This window comes from Cyprinodon tularosa, unplaced genomic scaffold (genome assembly GCF_016077235.1).
Source record: "Cyprinodon tularosa strain WSP-4 unplaced genomic scaffold, ASM1607723v1 ctg49, whole genome shotgun sequence".
Lineage (NCBI taxonomy): Eukaryota > Metazoa > Chordata > Actinopteri > Cyprinodontiformes > Cyprinodontidae > Cyprinodon > Cyprinodon tularosa.
Genome location: NW_024039218.1, coordinates 666,958 through 685,149, shown reverse-complemented (window position 1 = coordinate 685,149; position 18,192 = coordinate 666,958). Strand labels below are relative to the sequence as shown.

The 18,192-nt window shown below is 38.7% G+C and overlaps 2 protein-coding genes and 1 non-coding gene across 3 annotated transcripts; all 3 read left to right on the top strand.

Moving 5' to 3' along the window:
• The first annotated feature begins 2,889 nt into the window (after positions 1–2,889).
• Positions 2,890–3,804, top strand: wu:fc50b12 (uncharacterized protein LOC103911624 homolog). Its single transcript, XM_038302456.1, has 3 exons — positions 2,890–3,066; positions 3,153–3,316; positions 3,480–3,804. The coding sequence occupies exons 1-3, from the start codon at positions 3,046–3,048 to the stop codon at positions 3,712–3,714; spliced, it is 420 nt and encodes a 139-aa protein (XP_038158384.1). The 5' UTR covers positions 2,890–3,045; the 3' UTR covers positions 3,715–3,804.
• Positions 3,805–5,595: 1,791 nt separating this feature from the next.
• kbtbd7 (kelch repeat and BTB (POZ) domain containing 7) lies at positions 5,596–7,641 on the top strand. Its single transcript, XM_038302459.1, has one exon. It carries the CDS (start codon positions 5,724–5,726, stop codon positions 7,608–7,610), a length of 1,887 nt encoding a protein of 628 aa, XP_038158387.1. The 5' UTR covers positions 5,596–5,723; the 3' UTR covers positions 7,611–7,641.
• Positions 7,642–14,850: 7,209 nt separating this feature from the next.
• On the top strand, positions 14,851–14,933 carry trnal-cag. Its single transcript has one exon. It is a non-coding gene; the product is annotated as a tRNA-Leu (tRNA).
• The last annotated feature ends 3,259 nt before the right edge of the window (positions 14,934–18,192 follow it).

Sequence of the window (18,192 nt, the reverse complement as noted above, 5' to 3'; positions counted from 1 at the left end):
CATGTTTGTCCGCTTCTTCTCTATCATAATACTACAAGGAACAAGGAGGATTTGAAAGCTTTTAAACCTTAAGTAAAGTGCAGATTTAGTTTTCATTTTTTATATATTGCCTCTATCGCTGCTCAATGCCCAAACAGTTATTTTTAATAATGAGAGTAAAATGCATTCAAAGCATCAAAGAACATCAATTTTCTTATGAATTTCAGAAACATCAATATCTAAAGAAAAAACAGAAATTGAAAAAAGAATTTTATAAATTAGGATTTGATATCTAAACAGTTGCTGAATGACAAAATATCTAACATTCTACTCTATTAGTATATGGTTTTTTTTATTTATTTAAATCCAATTAAATTCAATAAAATTTGCATTATTGATTTTTGAAAGCTGGTGATTTTTTTGTGTGTTCTTTTAAAAAGAATATTTGACCTATTCAGGTTAGCACAAAAAAACTTTGTTTTTTTGTCCAGTTAAGAAAACCCAACTTTAAGGCAAAAATATTGTATTCAATGAACAAAGTTAAGATTACAAAATAGTGAAGCAATAATCTGATAATATAGCAAAATGGAGTTTAGGGAATTAACAAAGCTAAGTATTTTCTTCGGCTTACATGTTGGGCCTCAAGGCTCCATTTAATTGTATAAGATAAAGTTTCTCCATCTTTTTTGACTTGTGCACTACTTTGGACATTTTATCTAACCATGAGTACCCCCCTCAGTCAAAAGTATTGATGTTTGCCCAAAGGTTGATGTAGAAAAACAACATCAATTTGTTGCCCAGAAGCTAGTAAGGAATCAAAATAAATACAAAATAAAAGCATATTGTAAATCTGCCTTTATACAACTAGAGCTCTTCTGAGTAACTCCCCTATAATCACATATAAATTTGAAGAATTGGAAAGAAAATGTTTAAAAAAAATTATATTATTCAGACTGACTCCATTTGTTTTAATTTGATTTCAACATGGATGACACCTGAGCTTGCTTTGATTAGGTGTGGGGAAACAGCTGATCCCAGGCTGCGCTCTGCATCCAGTCTGTTCCTCTACTTGGTTCAATGTGTGTTAAAGCTGAAGGTGAACTCCAAGAAAAACTTGCCTTTTGGTTGAAAGAAAAAGCTTGTTTTATTTTCCAGTTGGGTCCTCACAAAGCAAAACTATTTTATTTTACAACCTAAGAAATAAAATATTTTCAAGTTCTCCATTGCAATGCACTCACAGACCACTACGGGTCCCCCGGTTGGGAATTACTGCTATAAGACCAAAATACGTACTTCCACAAGGTTCTTGAAGATTGCAGCTTGGCCTGGATGTTATAACTGTTATAAATATCAAAGTCCAGGTTTATGGAGCATATACACTCACCGCCCACTTTATTAGGTACCCCATGCTAGTAACGGGTTGGACCCCCTTTTGCCTTCAGAACTGCCTCAATTCTTCGTGGCATAGATTCAACAAGGTGCTGGAAGCATTCCTCAGGGAGTTTGGTCCATATTGACATGATGGCATCACACAGTTGCCGCAGATTTGTCGGCTGCACATCCATGATGCGAATCTCCCGTTCCACCACATCCCAAAGATGCTCTATTGGATTGAGATCTGGTGACTGTGGAGGCCATTTGAGTACAGTGAACTCATTGTCATGTTCAAGAAACCAGTCTGAGATGATTCCAGCTTTATGACATGGCGCATTATCCTGCTGAAAGTAGCCATCAGAAGTTGGGTACATTGTGGTCAGAAAGGGATGGACATGGTCAGCAACAATACTCAGGTAGGCTGTGGCGTTGCAACAATGCTCAATTGGTACCAAGGGGCCCAAAGAGTGCCAAGAAAATATTTCCCACACCATGACACCACCACCACTAGCCTGAACCGTTGATACAAGGCAGGATGGATCCATGCTTTCATGTTGTAGACGCCAAATTCTGACCCTACCATCTGAATGTCGCAGCAGAAATCGAGACTCATCAGACCAGGCAACGTTTTTCCAATCTTCTATTGTCCAATTTCGATGAGCTTGTGCAAATTGTAGCCTCAGTTTCCTTTTCTTAGCTGAAAGGAGTGGCACCCGGTGTGGTCTTCTGCTGCTGTAGCCCATCTGCCTCAAAGTTCGACGTACTGTGCGTTCAGAGATGCTCTTCTGCCCACCTTGGTTGTAACGGGTGGTTATTTGAGTCACTGTTGCCCTTCTATCAGCTCAAACCAGTCTGGCCATTCTCCTCTGACCTCTGGTACAGTATCAACAAGGCATTTCCGTCCACAGAACTGCCGCTCACTGGATGTTTTTTCTTTTTCGGACCATTCTCTGTAAACCCTAGAGATGGTTGTGTGTGAAAATCCCAGTAGATCAGCAGTTTCTGAAATACTCAGACCAGCCCTTCTGGCACCAACAATCATGCCACTTTTAAAGTCACTCAGATCACCTTTCTTCCCCATACTGATGCTCAGTTTGAACTGCAGGAGATTGTCTTGACCATGTCTAATGCACTGAGTTGCCGCCATGTGATTGGCTGCTTAGAAATTAAGTGTTAACGAGCAGTTGTACCTAATAAAGTGGCCGGTGAGTGTAGTTGTTTGTTGTCACGTGTAGAAACCAACCAAGACTCCTGCTTTTGTCCTCCCATCCAAACTGATACCATCCGTACCCTCACCTTTAAACGACGATGTTAGATATAGGATACAAATGCCAAAAAATAAAAAATAAGTAAAAGTTTAAAGGTTTTTGTCAACATTTTATATTTTTTTCTAAATGATGAGGGCGTTTTTATAGGATATATGCAGCATGACCTAAAGGAGGAGTTTAAGACTTTAAATATGCACTGTAGCAATGGGGCAGAGCGTTGAACCGAACAGACCCTGGAAGAGCGGACCTGGCTAATCTTTAACATGCTTGTGTTTTCACGGGAAGTCTCCCAAGTAACGTTCAGCCTGGTACAGTTTTATACACATAGAGGCTACAGACATATTCTCCTGCTGTTAAGAAACGTGAAAACTAGGTCTGCGGATGTGTTTGACCATTAAATCCTGGCCCCGGAGCGGTTCTGGAAATGCCTAACAAAGCTCAAGAGGTACGTTTCAAGCTCAGCATGCTTCTGTGAATGCTACAGCTTTTTTCAAGTTTTTCTATTTTTATTTTTATTTTTTTCTGAATTAGGATGCTGTGATCAACCTAAAGACGCTGCAGGAGATATCCAGGCAGCTGGGTTTTGAGTGGACTGTTCTGGCTTCTGAACTGGGTTTCAGCAGAGCTGAAATAGGCCGGTTTCACACCAGATCGACAGAGAGGAGCGTGCAGACCAGGCTCATGTTGGAAAGCTGGTACTCTGTGTGATTTTATGTGCAGGTGTATGAACCACCCTGAAATAATCATTAAGATTTCAGCTTTATTTTTTACCTTGTAACACTGGATCCTGTATAGGATAAAAATCATGCTACATTTTGCATCCCCCTCCCTTACTCTTAATATTGGATTGATCACCAGGTATGAGAGGTCATGGGACAAACCCAATAAGACCAAAGTGCTCCAAGATGGATTGGATCGGGCGGGACGGCGTGACCTTGCAGAGAAGCTGCGCTGCCTCCACTGGGGTCACCAAAAGCTGAGCAAGAAGGTGGAGCTGCCCTCAGCCTTCCCTTTCATCATCACAGTCCATAAGACCATCAGTAACCACGACGCCCTGCGCAGAATCAACGACCTCAGCCGCAGATTCACTTAAAGAACGTCCAAAGTGCACGCATGCGGATCTGGTCCGATTCAATAACTTTATACACATTAAATATAGATTAAAATCACCAATGAAAGAAAAGCTGTGCTACATGTGGAGCTTCTTGTCTTGTAGGTAAATAGAAAAATTGCAACAAAGATGCAAAGCAGAATTATACTTTTATTTCTTCATTAGTTATGTGGATTAGCAACACTTTTTTAGTTACATGGACAACTTTGTCTCTTATTTGAATTTCAATGAACCCCAATGCTGGGTGTGTTGAATGCCTTCGAACCACAGTAAAATAAAGTAAATCGTTTTATTTTTCACATCTTTACTATTCAATTACTTACTTTTTTTAATGAATGGCCAAAATAAATATATCACAGATTTTTTTCTAAGCTAAAAAGTTTTTTTTTTTTATAGATCTAAGTGATCTTTTCCCCTCAGGATTCGTTTTAACACACATTTTACCTCAAACTTTTAAAATGTTTTTTCAGGATCTTCATAAATTTTTAAGATTTCCTCACTGATCATTCTGCATCTGCTTTTCTCATTATTGCTTTCAACAGTAGATGAATTAATAGGACATTGCAGTTCATAATAAGAAGATATGATAAATAATACTATTCTGTTTAGCTACTTCATTTTAGTGAAACATGTCAATCTTTAATAGAGAAAAGAGACATACATATGCAGTAAGTTATGGAGGAATGTAAGAGAGGGTTAAATATTGGAGTGACTGGGGAGCAGATAACACAGCATTGAGGGCTATATATAATTTAGGAGACTTTAGCAGAAATATAGACTAGATTAACCTGAAAATATATTCTAATTTTGTAGGTGCCGTTATATAAAAGTTTTTTGTTATTACAATAGGAGTAAATGATAAATGCAAAGATCTATTAATGCCTGTTATTTTCACGGCAACGTTACTTTCTTTTGTATGTGCATTGCACTGGAATAGAAAAAGGGAAAAAAAACTTTCAGGTTCCTCTAGGAGGGAATAATTTCCAGTCTGAACTCAAGATATCTAATCTTATTTCTTTGACATTATTTCAAACCATTCTAAAGAGCAAGTAATGTGACTATAAACCAGTCTTAATGTTCTTAAAATGTTGTGGTTGTTTTAGTCTTTTAAATGAGCTTAACAGATGAGTGTATAGAATGTAAAGTAATATAAAATGTAGAACATATATTACTAAATTGTAGGAAATATGATAAAGAAAGGATAAGATTAAAAAAAGACAAATAGGAAGGGAGTGGAATCTGGAAGGATTAATAGGAGCAACAGGAGAGGGGATACAGTATACAGAAAATACAGAAAGTTGTTATTAAGTATCATAAGAATATAGGATTATACAATAAGATTTAAAATATGTATATATACATATGTTGCAAAATGCCATTAAACTAACAGAGGTAGAAGAAGGAGGAGGAGGTAAGGAGAGTACAAATAAGGTAATTATAGATATTATTGTTTAAAGTTAATGTTAAAGTTTTAGTATAACAGAAATAAAGGGTATAATTAAACAGAAACAAAAAACAAAAGAGAGGTGGCAAAAGTTATGGGAAGAAGAAAAGAAAGGAAGGTGGTTCTATAAAATTTTTAATAGGGCAACATCAGACAGGGAAGATGAGCCAGTGGAACATGTTATTTTGGGTTGTAGGAAATATTTGATTCAGAGAAACAAGTTAATTAGGAAATTTGGTATTATTGATTTACTGCAAAATGAATCAGGAAGCAGAGGATATCAGGTTATATTTGAGTTTTTGAAACAGACTAAATTGTATAACAGGATATAGTTTTTGTTTGTTTGTTTGTTTTTTGCCATGCGATACACACTCCTTACCAGTTGGGGGCGGTAATGCTTACCTAACGTTTTTTTTACCAACCGCCATAAAAAAATCAAGAAGAAGAATATAATCATCCACCAGATGATAAAAGCAGTTTTGTTTTTTGCCGGACAGCGCGTAATTCGGGCTTTAACGGTGCGAGTTTTACTCTGGAAGGTCCAGTAATGGCCTCATCGCTGGGTTTGTTCGCCGGACCGGAAGTGCTTGAGGACGCGAACCACGCTCGGGGTTTGATGAACGAGCTTAAAAAGATGTACGACTGCCGTTTGCTGGGCGACGTTACCATAGGGGTCGAGTGTGAAGAGGAGGCGGAGGAGAAGGTGTCACCGGAGCACAGCGGAGGAAGAGGAGGAGAAGGGGTTGAGGTTGGCCATTTGTTTCTTTGTAGCCGCAACGTCCTGGCCGCCGCCAGTCCGTACTTCAAGAGCATGTTCACGGGCGGGTTAACCGAGAGCGCCCAGGAGAGAGTCCTCATCCGCGGCGTGGACTCTGAGTCCATGTCGGTCATCATCGACTACTGCTACACAGGCAGGGTGACCATCACGGAGAGCAACGTGCAGAGGCTGTACGCGGCGGCCAACATGCTGCAGCTGGAGTACATCAGCAGAGTCTGTACCGACTTCATGAGCAGGAGGCTGGATCCCTCCAACTGTGTGGCGATGCTGAAGCTCGCAGACACCTACAACAACCCGGAGCTGAAGAAGAACGCCCAGGTGTTCATAGCCAGGAACTTCACCCAGGTGTGTAACGCTGGAGACCTCTGCGAGCTGAACTCGGATCAATTTAAAGAGCTGCTGTCTCTGGATACTTTGGACGTGGACTGCGAGAAGACTGTGTGTTCAGCAGCTGTTCAGTGGCTGGAGGGGAATGCAGCGGTGGATAAAGAAGAAGCTCTGCAGGTGCTGAAGTGTGTGCGCTGGAGCCTGTTCAGCGAGGAGGACCTGGAGAGCCTCAAAGAGAGGCCTCTGATGGAGACCTACCTGTCATCCTTTTTCAGGACGTCTTCAGAGGGGGGCTGCAAGGTGCCCGCACCTCTGGACGTGCAAAAACACAGGATAGGTGTGAGTGCAAAAGAGATGATTCTCTTTTTTGGCCGGCCTAACGAAGTCATAATGTGCTGCGAACCTTACTCAGAGGATCTTTATATCATGTCTCCGGCTTCCGTGCCTTTCACTAGTCAAGAATACAAAAGCTCCAATACAGCGCCTGTTATCGCTTGCTCCACGCCTGATAACAGCTTGTATTTAACGTCCCACCTTTCCAAACAGTTCTGGGTGTATAATCCTGTCCTCAATAGATGGCAGGAGTTGGCAGAGAGGCTGCTGGGCAGAATCCACGCTGGGATGGTCTATCTGAATGGTCACATCTATCTTCTGGGAGGAAGAAATCCAGTTACAGATATCAGATTGAAGGAGGTGGAGTGTTACAGCATCCAAAGGAACCAGTGGATGTTTGTGGCGCCTCTGCCTCACTATTTGGGTAAAATGCAAGTGGTGGCTGTGAATGATCACCTGTACGTGCTCAACAAAAGGAGAATGCTCTGCTACGACCCCAAGAAGAACCACTGGCTTCAATGCGGATCACTCAGGAGAGACAAGCTTCACAAGGCCTGCATCTTCCAGGAGCAGATCGTCTGCGTGTGCGACATCCCCGTGATTAAAGCTTACAGCCCCACCAGAGGGGAGTGGAAGAGGTTTGGGGACATTCCCATGGAGAACGGAGCAGTGAACTACCAGGTGATCCAGCACAGAGGGAAGCTGTTGCTGCTCACGCACATGTTGCACCGGAACAACAGGGACAGGGTCCTCATCCACGAGTACGACCCCAACCGGGACGCATGGAAGAACCTCATGGCAGTCTACGTGTCCGCTATGGGACCGGTGTGCGTGTCGACGCGTGTGTACCCAGCGTTCCTGCGGTCCGGTCACAGATTCTCCACAGAGGAGGACGATGACAGCGGCTCCAGTGCTGACTGGGACCCAGATATCCTAACGGATGCTGAGTCTGATTCAGGCAGCTCCAGTTCCTTCTCTGATGAGAACATGCACTGAGCTGATAGACTACCTGTCCATTTTTTTTATGTATTTTTTTTTTATGCATTTGTACGACGGATTGGGGCCAGGCTAGAGATTTTTTTTATTGATATATATATGGGTTTTATATTTTATGTTCTTTGACAATCATACAAGTTTTGTATCACAAATGAAGTACTCTTTTTATATAAGTTTGTATCGAAGCAGGAACATGTTTTTTTTTTACACTGTGTCCATGAGCTCTGGGGAGGGTCAGTAGCTCTGGGGAGGTAACAGATGAAGCAGTGATTGGTACCAGGTACTGGGCATGATGTAACTTGTTTTTGTATCTGATCATTATGTAATTTTGTTTTTGGTTTCGGCTGTCCACGAGCCCTGGGTGGGTTCGGGGGACGCCGGTTCCATATTTTGGTTTCTGTAATCATGCGCTCCAGGCATGAGAGGGAGCGGTCACTTTTCCTGATTGGGTGAAAGATTTTACTTTGAAGTGTGGCATAAATCGCGGGGGCTTGTTGACACCGGTGGGGTCTGCTAGGGTTGCGTACGGACGCCTAGCTGCGTGGGTTGCTGCCCTGCCGGGATCGACCAGCCCTCCGATCCTTGTGTCACGTTAGGGGGACAATATAAATTTTATTCAGCACTGTGCCTTGATTGATGTGCTTGCTTTGCTGTTTTCTGTGGCAAAATAAAACGACACATTTTAATTCTAGCAGAAACAGCATATGATGGCCGACTAGCACCACCAAACAGCAACCTGAGGCCACTTTGACATCCTGCTAAAAATTCCCTTATTTGTCAAACCACAGCCAAAGTGTAAATTCACATGATGCTCAACATTCCTCATTTTAGAGAAGAAAGTGCTTCCTGTTTCTCATAATTTTAGGACTTTATTCTCTTAATATTATGACTTTATTCTCGTAATTTTATTTATTCTAATAATTTTACGACTTTATTCTCATAATTTTATTTATTCTCCTAATTTTACGACTTTATTCTCGTAATGTTACGACTTTATTCTTGTCGGGACTTTATTCTCGTAATTTTACAACTTTATTCTCGAAATAGAAGAAAAAAAATCTCTAGCCTGGCCCTATTACTCCGTCATACATTTGCATTTAACCTCGTTTAGACTGATTTTTAAAAGCTCTTCATCCTCCTCCTAACTCCTTCAAATGTCGCTAAACGGGATTGTCAATCACAGACTTTTCCTTGGATTCTTCTAGTCATTCCAAACCATTCTGTTGGAGCTCCAGTGTCCTAGTCGTTTACAGAGCAAATCTCAGTACCTTTGCGTTCTGGCTGATTTTTTTGACCACTTTTGAATGTTGATGGGGTTTTCACACTCATGGTAGCGTGAGACAGACATTCTTTTTGAAATGACGCAACTTGTTGGTAATCATAATCTCTTTATAACACCACTTCTACCAGATCGGTTCTTGCTTTTCCTTTGTGACGGAAAAAGAAGATTAACCGCTCTTTTCAAAAGAACAACAATGTCTGTAAAATTCTGAAGCTGCTCTGCTACTTGACATCAGTTACTGATCAATGTTTGATCAGGCTGTTAATTTTTTAATATGCTTTACATTTATTTATTTATTACATGCTAACGCTGGAACTTGATAGGACAAAATATGTGCAAAGGGGACATGGGATGTATCCACGACTGTATTTCCAAGGCACTATAGATCTAGGCCAATTATTTCTCATTATCAATAATGGATATTATTAGATTGACCTGTGTAAAAATTTCCCTTTTTATTGCTTTAATTTAGACTCTCAGTTCTGTTCCTTTTTTTTTATTTCAATATACTTTAACACACTTTCTTTGGATTGGTGAAAAAATAGCTTTCAAATTTGCGGTTTAAATGCTTCTTAATTATGACTTTAAACAAAACTGGACAAAGCAAAGGGGCTTTTTTCTATATTGCTGATGCGATGCCTGATTCAGACAGAGGTTGGAACCCTTTTTAGTGTAAACCATAGAGCAAAGGTTTGGTGTGTTCTCTCAGGTTTGGGCTTCAAAAACCTCCTTGCCATTTTTGACTTCTTGTGATGCATCTTTAGCTTTAGTATCTGTATTCCAAAACGTTCTGAGCAGTGTCTGGTCCAATGAGCTGGGAGATGTTAGACAGAAAGCTGTTGCTGGGACCTTTAAATTTAAGAAATGCAACAGCAAACAACCAGCTCCAACTATTACGGTCCTGATGTGATTACCCAGAAGATATCACTGCATTTCAAAAGGGACAATGGAGCTAACATGTCAAAGATTTGGAAGTGTTTTTGTTGTCAAACATGTGTCAAACATCTGTGCCCAGTATTATTAAAAAAAGTCCTCATGTCTTCCTGTCTTTGAGTTAAACAATCTGCTTTTCTTCACAGTCTGAACAGAAGGTAGAGTTAAGGAGACCTATGTGTTGATTTTCTAGAAGAAATATAAAAAGAAAAAAAATAGTGACTTTAAATTTTAATGGAATGTATTGTCAAAAACTTGCCTTTTCTAAAGAATAAAGAACAGAAAAAGCTGAAGTAACCACACACACAAAAAAGTTAATTCAATGTCATAGTTTAGGAGCTAGGAACTCGGAGCCCAGATGCTCATATAGCTTTATAGCTGTATCTGATTAAGTTTGGAGTGGGGATCCTGTATTTATGATGCATAAAATAGTATAAACATTTGTCATTTAATGTCATTGTAGTATAAACAATGTCATTAATCATTTCCATGATTAAAAAAAGAACCAAAACGACAAATATTGAAATGGAAAATGCAAAAAAAAAAAAATGAAAGGTTAAAAAGGCCTAACTGAAAGTCAAGAAATTAACTTATATGTTTGCTTTGTTAATTTAGTAAAATATTTAGCAAGATCCAACAAGGACAAGTAAACCTGAGCCCAGTTTTAAAGTTATGTTTGATCAAAACTATGTGATGTTGAAAGGGCATGGGCTGATATGAGATTCTTTCTGTATGATTGGTGAACAATGAATAGTTTTCCAGTATCATTAGAATCTAGACAATCAGCCATTACAACTAAGCAAGTCGATCAAATAAGATCATATTAGGTTAGTCGGTCAGATATCTGCTTCACTCAGCTGCCCAACAGACAAAATACTAGCCAACTTCAGTCTCATCATTGAGTTTGATGGAGGTGCTCCTTTAGTTTTAGTACCATGAGAAAATATAAAATGTTTCAAAACATAAAAATATCCCTTTTTCTAAGGGAGAGAAAAGATAAAACAGCCCTCTGTCAGCCAGCAACAGGTGGAGGAGGGAAACCACTGCAATGAACCATAGCTTTACAGGTATAAACAATACATATCCAAGAAATACTTTTTCTGGCAACCCTTTCGTTATTTTAACCAGAGGAATTTTTTTTTTAATATTAAATGTAACTTTACTCTTAAATGCTTGGTATGACATATTTTTTTTTCTATTTTTGGTCTAGAATTCCAAGCTGTCAATCAAAAATATATCTGTATTTTACATTTTTCTTGCACACAGTTGTGGGATGTACACTACTCAAAAAAAATTAAAGGAACACTTTGTAATCAGAGTATAGCATCATATATAGCAAGTTAATTAAACTTCTGGGATACTGATTTAGTCAGGTAAGTAGCACAGGGGTTGTTAATCAGTTTCAGCTGCTTTGCTGTTAATAAAATTAACAACAGGTGCACTAGAGGGGCACCAGCAAATAACGAGACGACCATTAAAACAGGAATGGTTTTACAGGTGGAGGCCACTGACATTTTTCACCTCATCTCTTCTGACTCTTTCACCAGTTTTGCATTTGGCTAGGGTCACTGTCACTACTATTAGCATGAGGCGCTACCTGGACCCTACAGAGGTTATGCAGGCAGTCCAACTCCTCCAGGATGGCACATCAATACGTGCCATTGCCAGAAGGTTTGCTGCGTCTTAGGGAAAGTAATTGGACATATAAGATGAGGAACATGCAATTTACTACATCAAGACGGTGACAAAAATAAAAAAAAGCAAATCTTATATTTACATATTGAAATGAGAATATATTTTTTCAAACAAGAAAGCAAGAATGCCATCATATGATTAAATTCCATCATTCTTCTCGGGCTTAATCCATCAGGGTCTTATTGGGGCAGGTGTTATGCTGGAAAGTGCATGCCTGCCGAGATATGCATCCCCAATCGCGGGAGCGCCCTCGCTCTGTACTACTGCGTATCGACGAGGAAAACTGATTAAATATGACCAATGGAGCTACTTATTGTTATATTAATGATATAAAAAAAGTTTAAATATACCTCTCATGGGAAAATTTGTGGTTATTTGGCAGATTCATTTACAAAAGTACGGGTGTTATGAACAACATTAAATCTATTTATTTGAATCCGTTTTCCTCGTCGATATGCAGTTGTACAGAGCGAGGCGCGCAGGCATGCAATTTTCGGCATAACACCTCTGTCTATCTGTGGCAGTCTATGGGCGAGACGCAGGATAAAGCACACCACCTAAAGATGTATGTAGATATGGATTTGTTCTTTGGGTTAAAACTTATTAATGTTTACTTAATTATGACTTTAAACAAAACTGGACAAAGCAAAGGGGCTTTTTTCTATATTGCTGATGTGATGCCTGATTCAGACAGAGGTTGGAACCCTTTTTAGTGTAAACCATAGAGCAAAGGTTTGGTGTGTTCTCTCAGGTTTGGGCTTCAAAAACCTCCTTGCCATTTTTGACTTTTCATTACTTTGACATGAGAGCGGCTCATTCTTGTGATGCATCTTTAGCTTTAGTATCTGTATTCCAAAACGTTCTGAGCAGTGTCTGGTCCAATGAGCTGGGAGATGTTAGACAGAAAGCTGATGCTGGGACCTTTAAATTTAAGAAATGCAACAGCAAACAACCAGCTCCAACTATTACGGTCCTGATGTGATTACCCAGAAGATATCACTGCATTTCAAAAGGGACAATGGAGCTAACATGTCAAAGATTTGGAAGTGTTTTTGTTGTCAAACATGTGTCAAACATCTGTGCCCAGTATTATTAAAAAAAAGTCCTCATGTCTTCCTGTCTTTGAGTTAAACAATCTTCTTTTCTTCACAGTCTGAACAGAATGTAGAGTTAAGGAGACCTATGTGTTGATTTTCTAGAAGAAATATAAAAAGAAAAAAAAATTGTGACTTTAAATTTTAATGGAATGTATTGTCAAAAACTTGCCTTTTCTAAAGAATAAAGAACAGAAAAAGCTGAAGTAACCACACACACAAAAAAGTTAATTCAATGTCATAGTTTAGGAGCTAGGAACTCGGAGCCCAGATGCTCATATAGCTTTATAGCTGTATCTGATACAGTTTGGAGTGGGGATCCTGTATTTATGATGCATAAAATAGTATAAACATTTGTCATTTAATGTCATTGTATAGTATAAACAATGTCATTAATCATTTCCATGATTAAAAAAGAACCAAAACGACAAATATTGAAATGGAAAATGCAAAAAAAAAAAATGAAAGGTTAAAAAGGACTAACTGAAAGTCAAGAAATTAACTTATATGTTTGCTTTGTTAATTTAGTAAAATATTTAGCAAGATCCAACAAGGACAAGTAAACCTGAGCCCAGTTTTAAAGTTATGTTTGATCAAAACTATGTGATGTTGAAAGGGCATGGGCTGATATGAGATTCTTTCTGTATGATTGGTGAACAATGAATAGTTTTCCAGTATCATTAGAATCTAGACAATCAGCCATTACAACTAAGCAAGTCGATCAAATAAGATCATATTAGGTTAGTCGGTCAGATATCTGCTTCACTCAGCTGCCCAACAGACAAAATACTAGCCAACTTCAGTCTCATCATTGAGTTTGATGGAGGTGCTCCTTTAGTTTTAGTACCATGAGAAAATATAAAATGTTTCAAAACATAAAAATATCCCTTTTTCTAAGGGAGAGAAAAGATAAAACAGCCCTCTGTCAGCCAGCAACAGGTGGAGGAGGGAAACCACTGCAATGAACCATAGCTTTACAGGTATAAACAATACATATCCAAGAAATACTTTTTCTGGCAACCCTTTCGTTATTTTAACCAGAGGAATTTTTTTTTAATATTAAATGTAACTTTACTCTTAAATGCTTGGTATGACATATTTTTTTTTTCTATTTTTGGTCTAGAATTCCAAGCTGTCAATCAAAAATATATCTGTATTTTACATTTTTCTTGCACACAGTTGTGGGATGTACACTATTCAAAAAAAATTAAAGGAACACTTTGTAATCAGAGTATAGCATCATATATAGCAAGTTAATTAAACTTCTGGGATACTGATTTAGTCAGGTAAGTAGCACAGGGGTTGTTAATCAGTTTCAGCTGCTTTGCTGTTAATAAAATTAACAACAGGTGCACTAGAGGGGCACCATCAAATAACGAGACGACCATTAAAACAGGAATGGTTTTACAGGTGGAGGCCACTGACATTTTTCACCTCATCTCTTCTGACTCTTTCACCAGTTTTGCATTTGGCTAGGGTCACAGTCACTACTATTAGCATGAGGCGCTACCTGGACCCTACAGAGGTTATGCAGGCAGTCCAACTCCTCCAGGATGGCACATCAATACGTGCCATTGCCAGAAGGTTTGCTGCGTCTTAGGGAAAGTAATTGGACATATAAGATGAGGAACATGCAATTTACTACATCAAGACGGTGACAAAATAAAAAAAAAGCAAATCTTATATTTACATATTGAAATGAGAATATATTTTTTCAAACAAGAAAGCAAGAATGCCATCATATGATTAAATTCCATCATTCTTCTCGGGCTTAATCCATCAGGGTCTTATTGGGGCAGGTGTTATGCTGGAAAGTGCATGCCTGCCGAGATATGCATCCCCAATCGCGGGAGCGCCCTCGCTCTGTACTGCTGCGTATCGACGAGGAAAACTGATTAAATATGACCAATGGAGCTACTTATTGTTATATTAATGATATAAAAAAGTTTAAATATACATCTCATGGGAAAATTTGTGGTTATTTGGCAGATTCATTTACAAAAGTACGGGTGTTATGAACAACATTAAATCTATTTATTTGAATCCGTTTTCCTCGTCGATATGCAGTTGTACAGAGCGAGGCGCGCAGGCATGCAATTTTTTTGGCATAACACCATGTCTATCTGTGGCAGTCTATGGGCGAGACGCAGGATAAAGCACACCACCTAAAGATGTATGTAGATATGGATTTGTTCTTTGGGTTAAAACTTATTAATGTTTACTGTTAATGTGTGACGTCAGGATGGCCGAGCCGTCTAAGGCGCTACGTTCAGGTCGTAGTCTCCCCTGGAGGCGTGGGTTCGAATCCCACTTCTGACAATACCTTTTAACTTTGTGTCGTTCCTCTTTTTTTTTTTTTTCTTCCATACCTTACCATAAGGATTTCTAACTAAAGCGTTTTGATATAAGGGGAGGGGGGCAATATGAAATCTATCGTAAACGAAATCGCTCACCTTTACAGTCAGGTAACTGCCTATAGTTTAGCAGAGACAATTAAAAAGTTTTCAACAATTTAAATAGAACCAAATGTAATGTAATGTGTTTATTTGACCATTAAACAGATTTCGATCACAAACCACAGCACATTCTGGCTATATCATTTTTAGTTCCTGTTGATATTTTTTATTGGCTGTGCGAAATGGTCCATTTCTCCTAGTGGACGTCAAAGTTCCCACTTCCTGCAAACAGAAGCAAAATAAACGTTGTTTTGGTTTACATCGTTATATCTATAGCAGCCTGTCACAATTAACAGTTTTCTCCTAAAACGTAAGGGAACATGTTGTGGTGTAAAGTGGACCAACAGCGCCCCCTGCTGCCGTATACTTGCATAACAACAATGTTTATTTCACAGCCATGCAGTGGCGTAAATAGCAGAGACTACAGTTGCTTAGCGGCCCCGTCACTGACTCTTGGTAGGCTCCCTATGCAATCGTGGACTAGGACGTCTCTTTGCAGATGTAATGGTGCGAAAAATTTCTCTTAAACCCACCTGATCCTGAAGTGACTGACCTTATTTATTATGGAGGACAAACTCTGCCATATTTAAAAATGAATACAGAAATACATAAATGCTCCAAAAATAAATAAACATACAATAATTGCCCCTCAAAAATACAATAAATAAATGTTGGTAGAAATTAAATTATACAGTGAGACATAAATGTATATATCTCTTTTAATTAGCTTATTTCTTTTTTGCATTTGTAATAATTACCTTATTTATTTATTGTCCATTATAATCTTCAACTTTATTTATTTATTATTTATTTTTTAAGTATTTATGTGCATGTGATAATATTTTTGTCTGTGTTATTCTTTCTTTGTATTTTTTTTTACCCTATTTATTTCTTCCATGCTATTTATTTCTGCCTGTTGTATTTACATTTCTGCCTCATTATGCAAATGAGGCAGAGGTGTGTCTTAGAGGGTCAACTTCTGCCCTATCCATGTCTAGTGAAGAATGATGAAATGGTGAAGTCTGTATTTATGAGGCAAATGTTAGGTCGGTTGTCTACGGCGGCAGGGGGGAGGGAATGGGGTGTTGTACTTCACATGGGGTCCACCCAGATAATGTTGTTTACGGGCCTATTGTTGTGTCTTTACGCCATTGCAGCCATGCCGCCGCCTTTACCCACCGCGGTCGGCGTCCTCTCTCTGGCCGGGAGAGCGTTCCTTTGGAGGGACAAATTAGCTCCAAGGTGAAGGGAGACAAGCGGAAGTTGGGCAGTCTGTTAAGCCAATATAGAACAGAGGTGTAGCCAGAACATTTTTATAAGTTTGGCCAGGTAATACCCAATGTACACTGAGGGGTGGCCGAAAGTGGAGAGGCACCAGAACTTCATGTTCAATCTACACTGTTCCAACAGGAAAATGAATGAGCACGTCCATATATTATAATTAAAGACAAACTATACTTTCCTACAGCCTTTTGCTAATAAAAAAAAAATTAAATATCCGTGCTTTCCAGATAAAAGGTATGCTGGATAAAAATCTTTCAGGTCTGACTTCTGCGGCAAACATCTTTTCTATTGTCATACTTACCTACTGTCATCAATAATCCCTCTGCATCCATCCATCCATCCATCCATCCATCCATCCATCCATCCATCCATCCATCCATCCATCCATCCATCCATCCATCCATCCATCCATCCATCCATCTTCTTCCGTTTATCCGGGGTCGTCGCGGGGGTAGCAGCTTCAGTAGGAAGACCCAGACTTCCCTCGCCCCAGCCACTTGGTCAAGTTCCTACAAGGGAATCCCAAGGCATTCCCAGGCCAGTCATTGAGAGATACTGACGGGACGAGGAGGAATGGGGCTGTATCATCTAGATCCCACCCCTACACTGAACTATAATAACAGATTTTCTAAATTACATTTTTGCAGAAAAAAAATAAAATTATACTAATAAGAATTTATTTTTTATACCTAGAAAAGTTTACACATTCTAAATGGTCATTTTCATATTTATCAGCTTGACTGAATTTATGACATCTGAGATAAATTTCTTCATAGTCAAAATAATTAAAATAATGACCTGTAAAAAAATAAATAAATGCCATTCAAGCATAATGGCAATCTTTACAGTCACCTCCACAAATGCGAACCCACTCCTTTAAAATTATAAATAGCAATAAGGCAAGGAAAACAGAAAGATTTAGCCTTTCAGTTCACAGGTGATAATAAATAACATATATAGATAATAAATTACATTGATGTCAGCAAATCCCTGGAATTATTACTCACTGAACCTTTAACATTTTCGTCAACAAAAATACGCTCACTCAGATCCATTTTTAACACAAAATTTCAAGTATTATAATACATTTTGATTTAATTAGCACACTGTCATGAAGTGGGATGGTGTGCTCAGGGAGTAGTTAAGTAATAGCTTTCTATCTGACCCAACTTTAAACGTCTAAATATTCCCTGCCCTGTCAGCTCCCTTTGTTTTTGTGATGCTGTTTGTTCAAAAATATTGTGAAGCAACCTTCTGAAGCTTTTAACAGGTGTAATAACACAAACGGCAACTCTTTTTAGGTGACTATTAAAGACAGCTGGACGTAAAGCATTTTCTTTAGGGGTGTCGGGTAATAACCCGCTTTATGTCAATTTATCACATAAAATCTCAATAAACTAATTAAATATAGAAGTTTGTAAGTGTAAGGTCATAGAATTGTGGCTTATGTGTTTGACTTTGGAATGGCACTGCATGCACAGCCTTTGCAGCTTCAACCATAACGTTACATCACCATACACTACTGCTACAACACCCAGAAGTTCTCTGTTATCCCACTTTCTTTGCGCTTACTATTAATTGAGCGGAAGTTATACTTTCTTCCAGAGAAAGTATCCAAATTTTTACAAAGTCTCTTCAATAGAGTCTCCTCCTGGACCTAAAAATATGATCAAGTTTATTTTGTAAACATGTAAAAGAAAATCTATATATTACGCTGTGTAAGTCCAAAAATAAACATTTAGGGCTTTTTTATGCAAGAATTTCGCTTTGTTTAACTCAAATATCTGCCGCGTTGGTAACAATTTTACTAAATAAAAAAAAGAGTCCCAACATTTCCT

Coding starts and splice junctions, on each gene's coding strand:
- wu:fc50b12 (XM_038302456.1), top strand. CDS start 3,046: ATGCCTAACAAAGCTCAAGAG. Junction 3,067..3,152: donor TGCCTAACAAAGCTCAAGAG/GTACGTTTCAAG, acceptor TTTCTGAATTAG/GATGCTGTGATCAACCTAAA. Junction 3,317..3,479: donor AGGCTCATGTTGGAAAGCTG/GTACTCTGTGTG, acceptor ATTGATCACCAG/GTATGAGAGGTCATGGGACA.
- kbtbd7 (XM_038302459.1), top strand. CDS start 5,724: ATGGCCTCATCGCTGGGTTTGTTCGCCGGACCGGAAGTGCTTGAGGAC.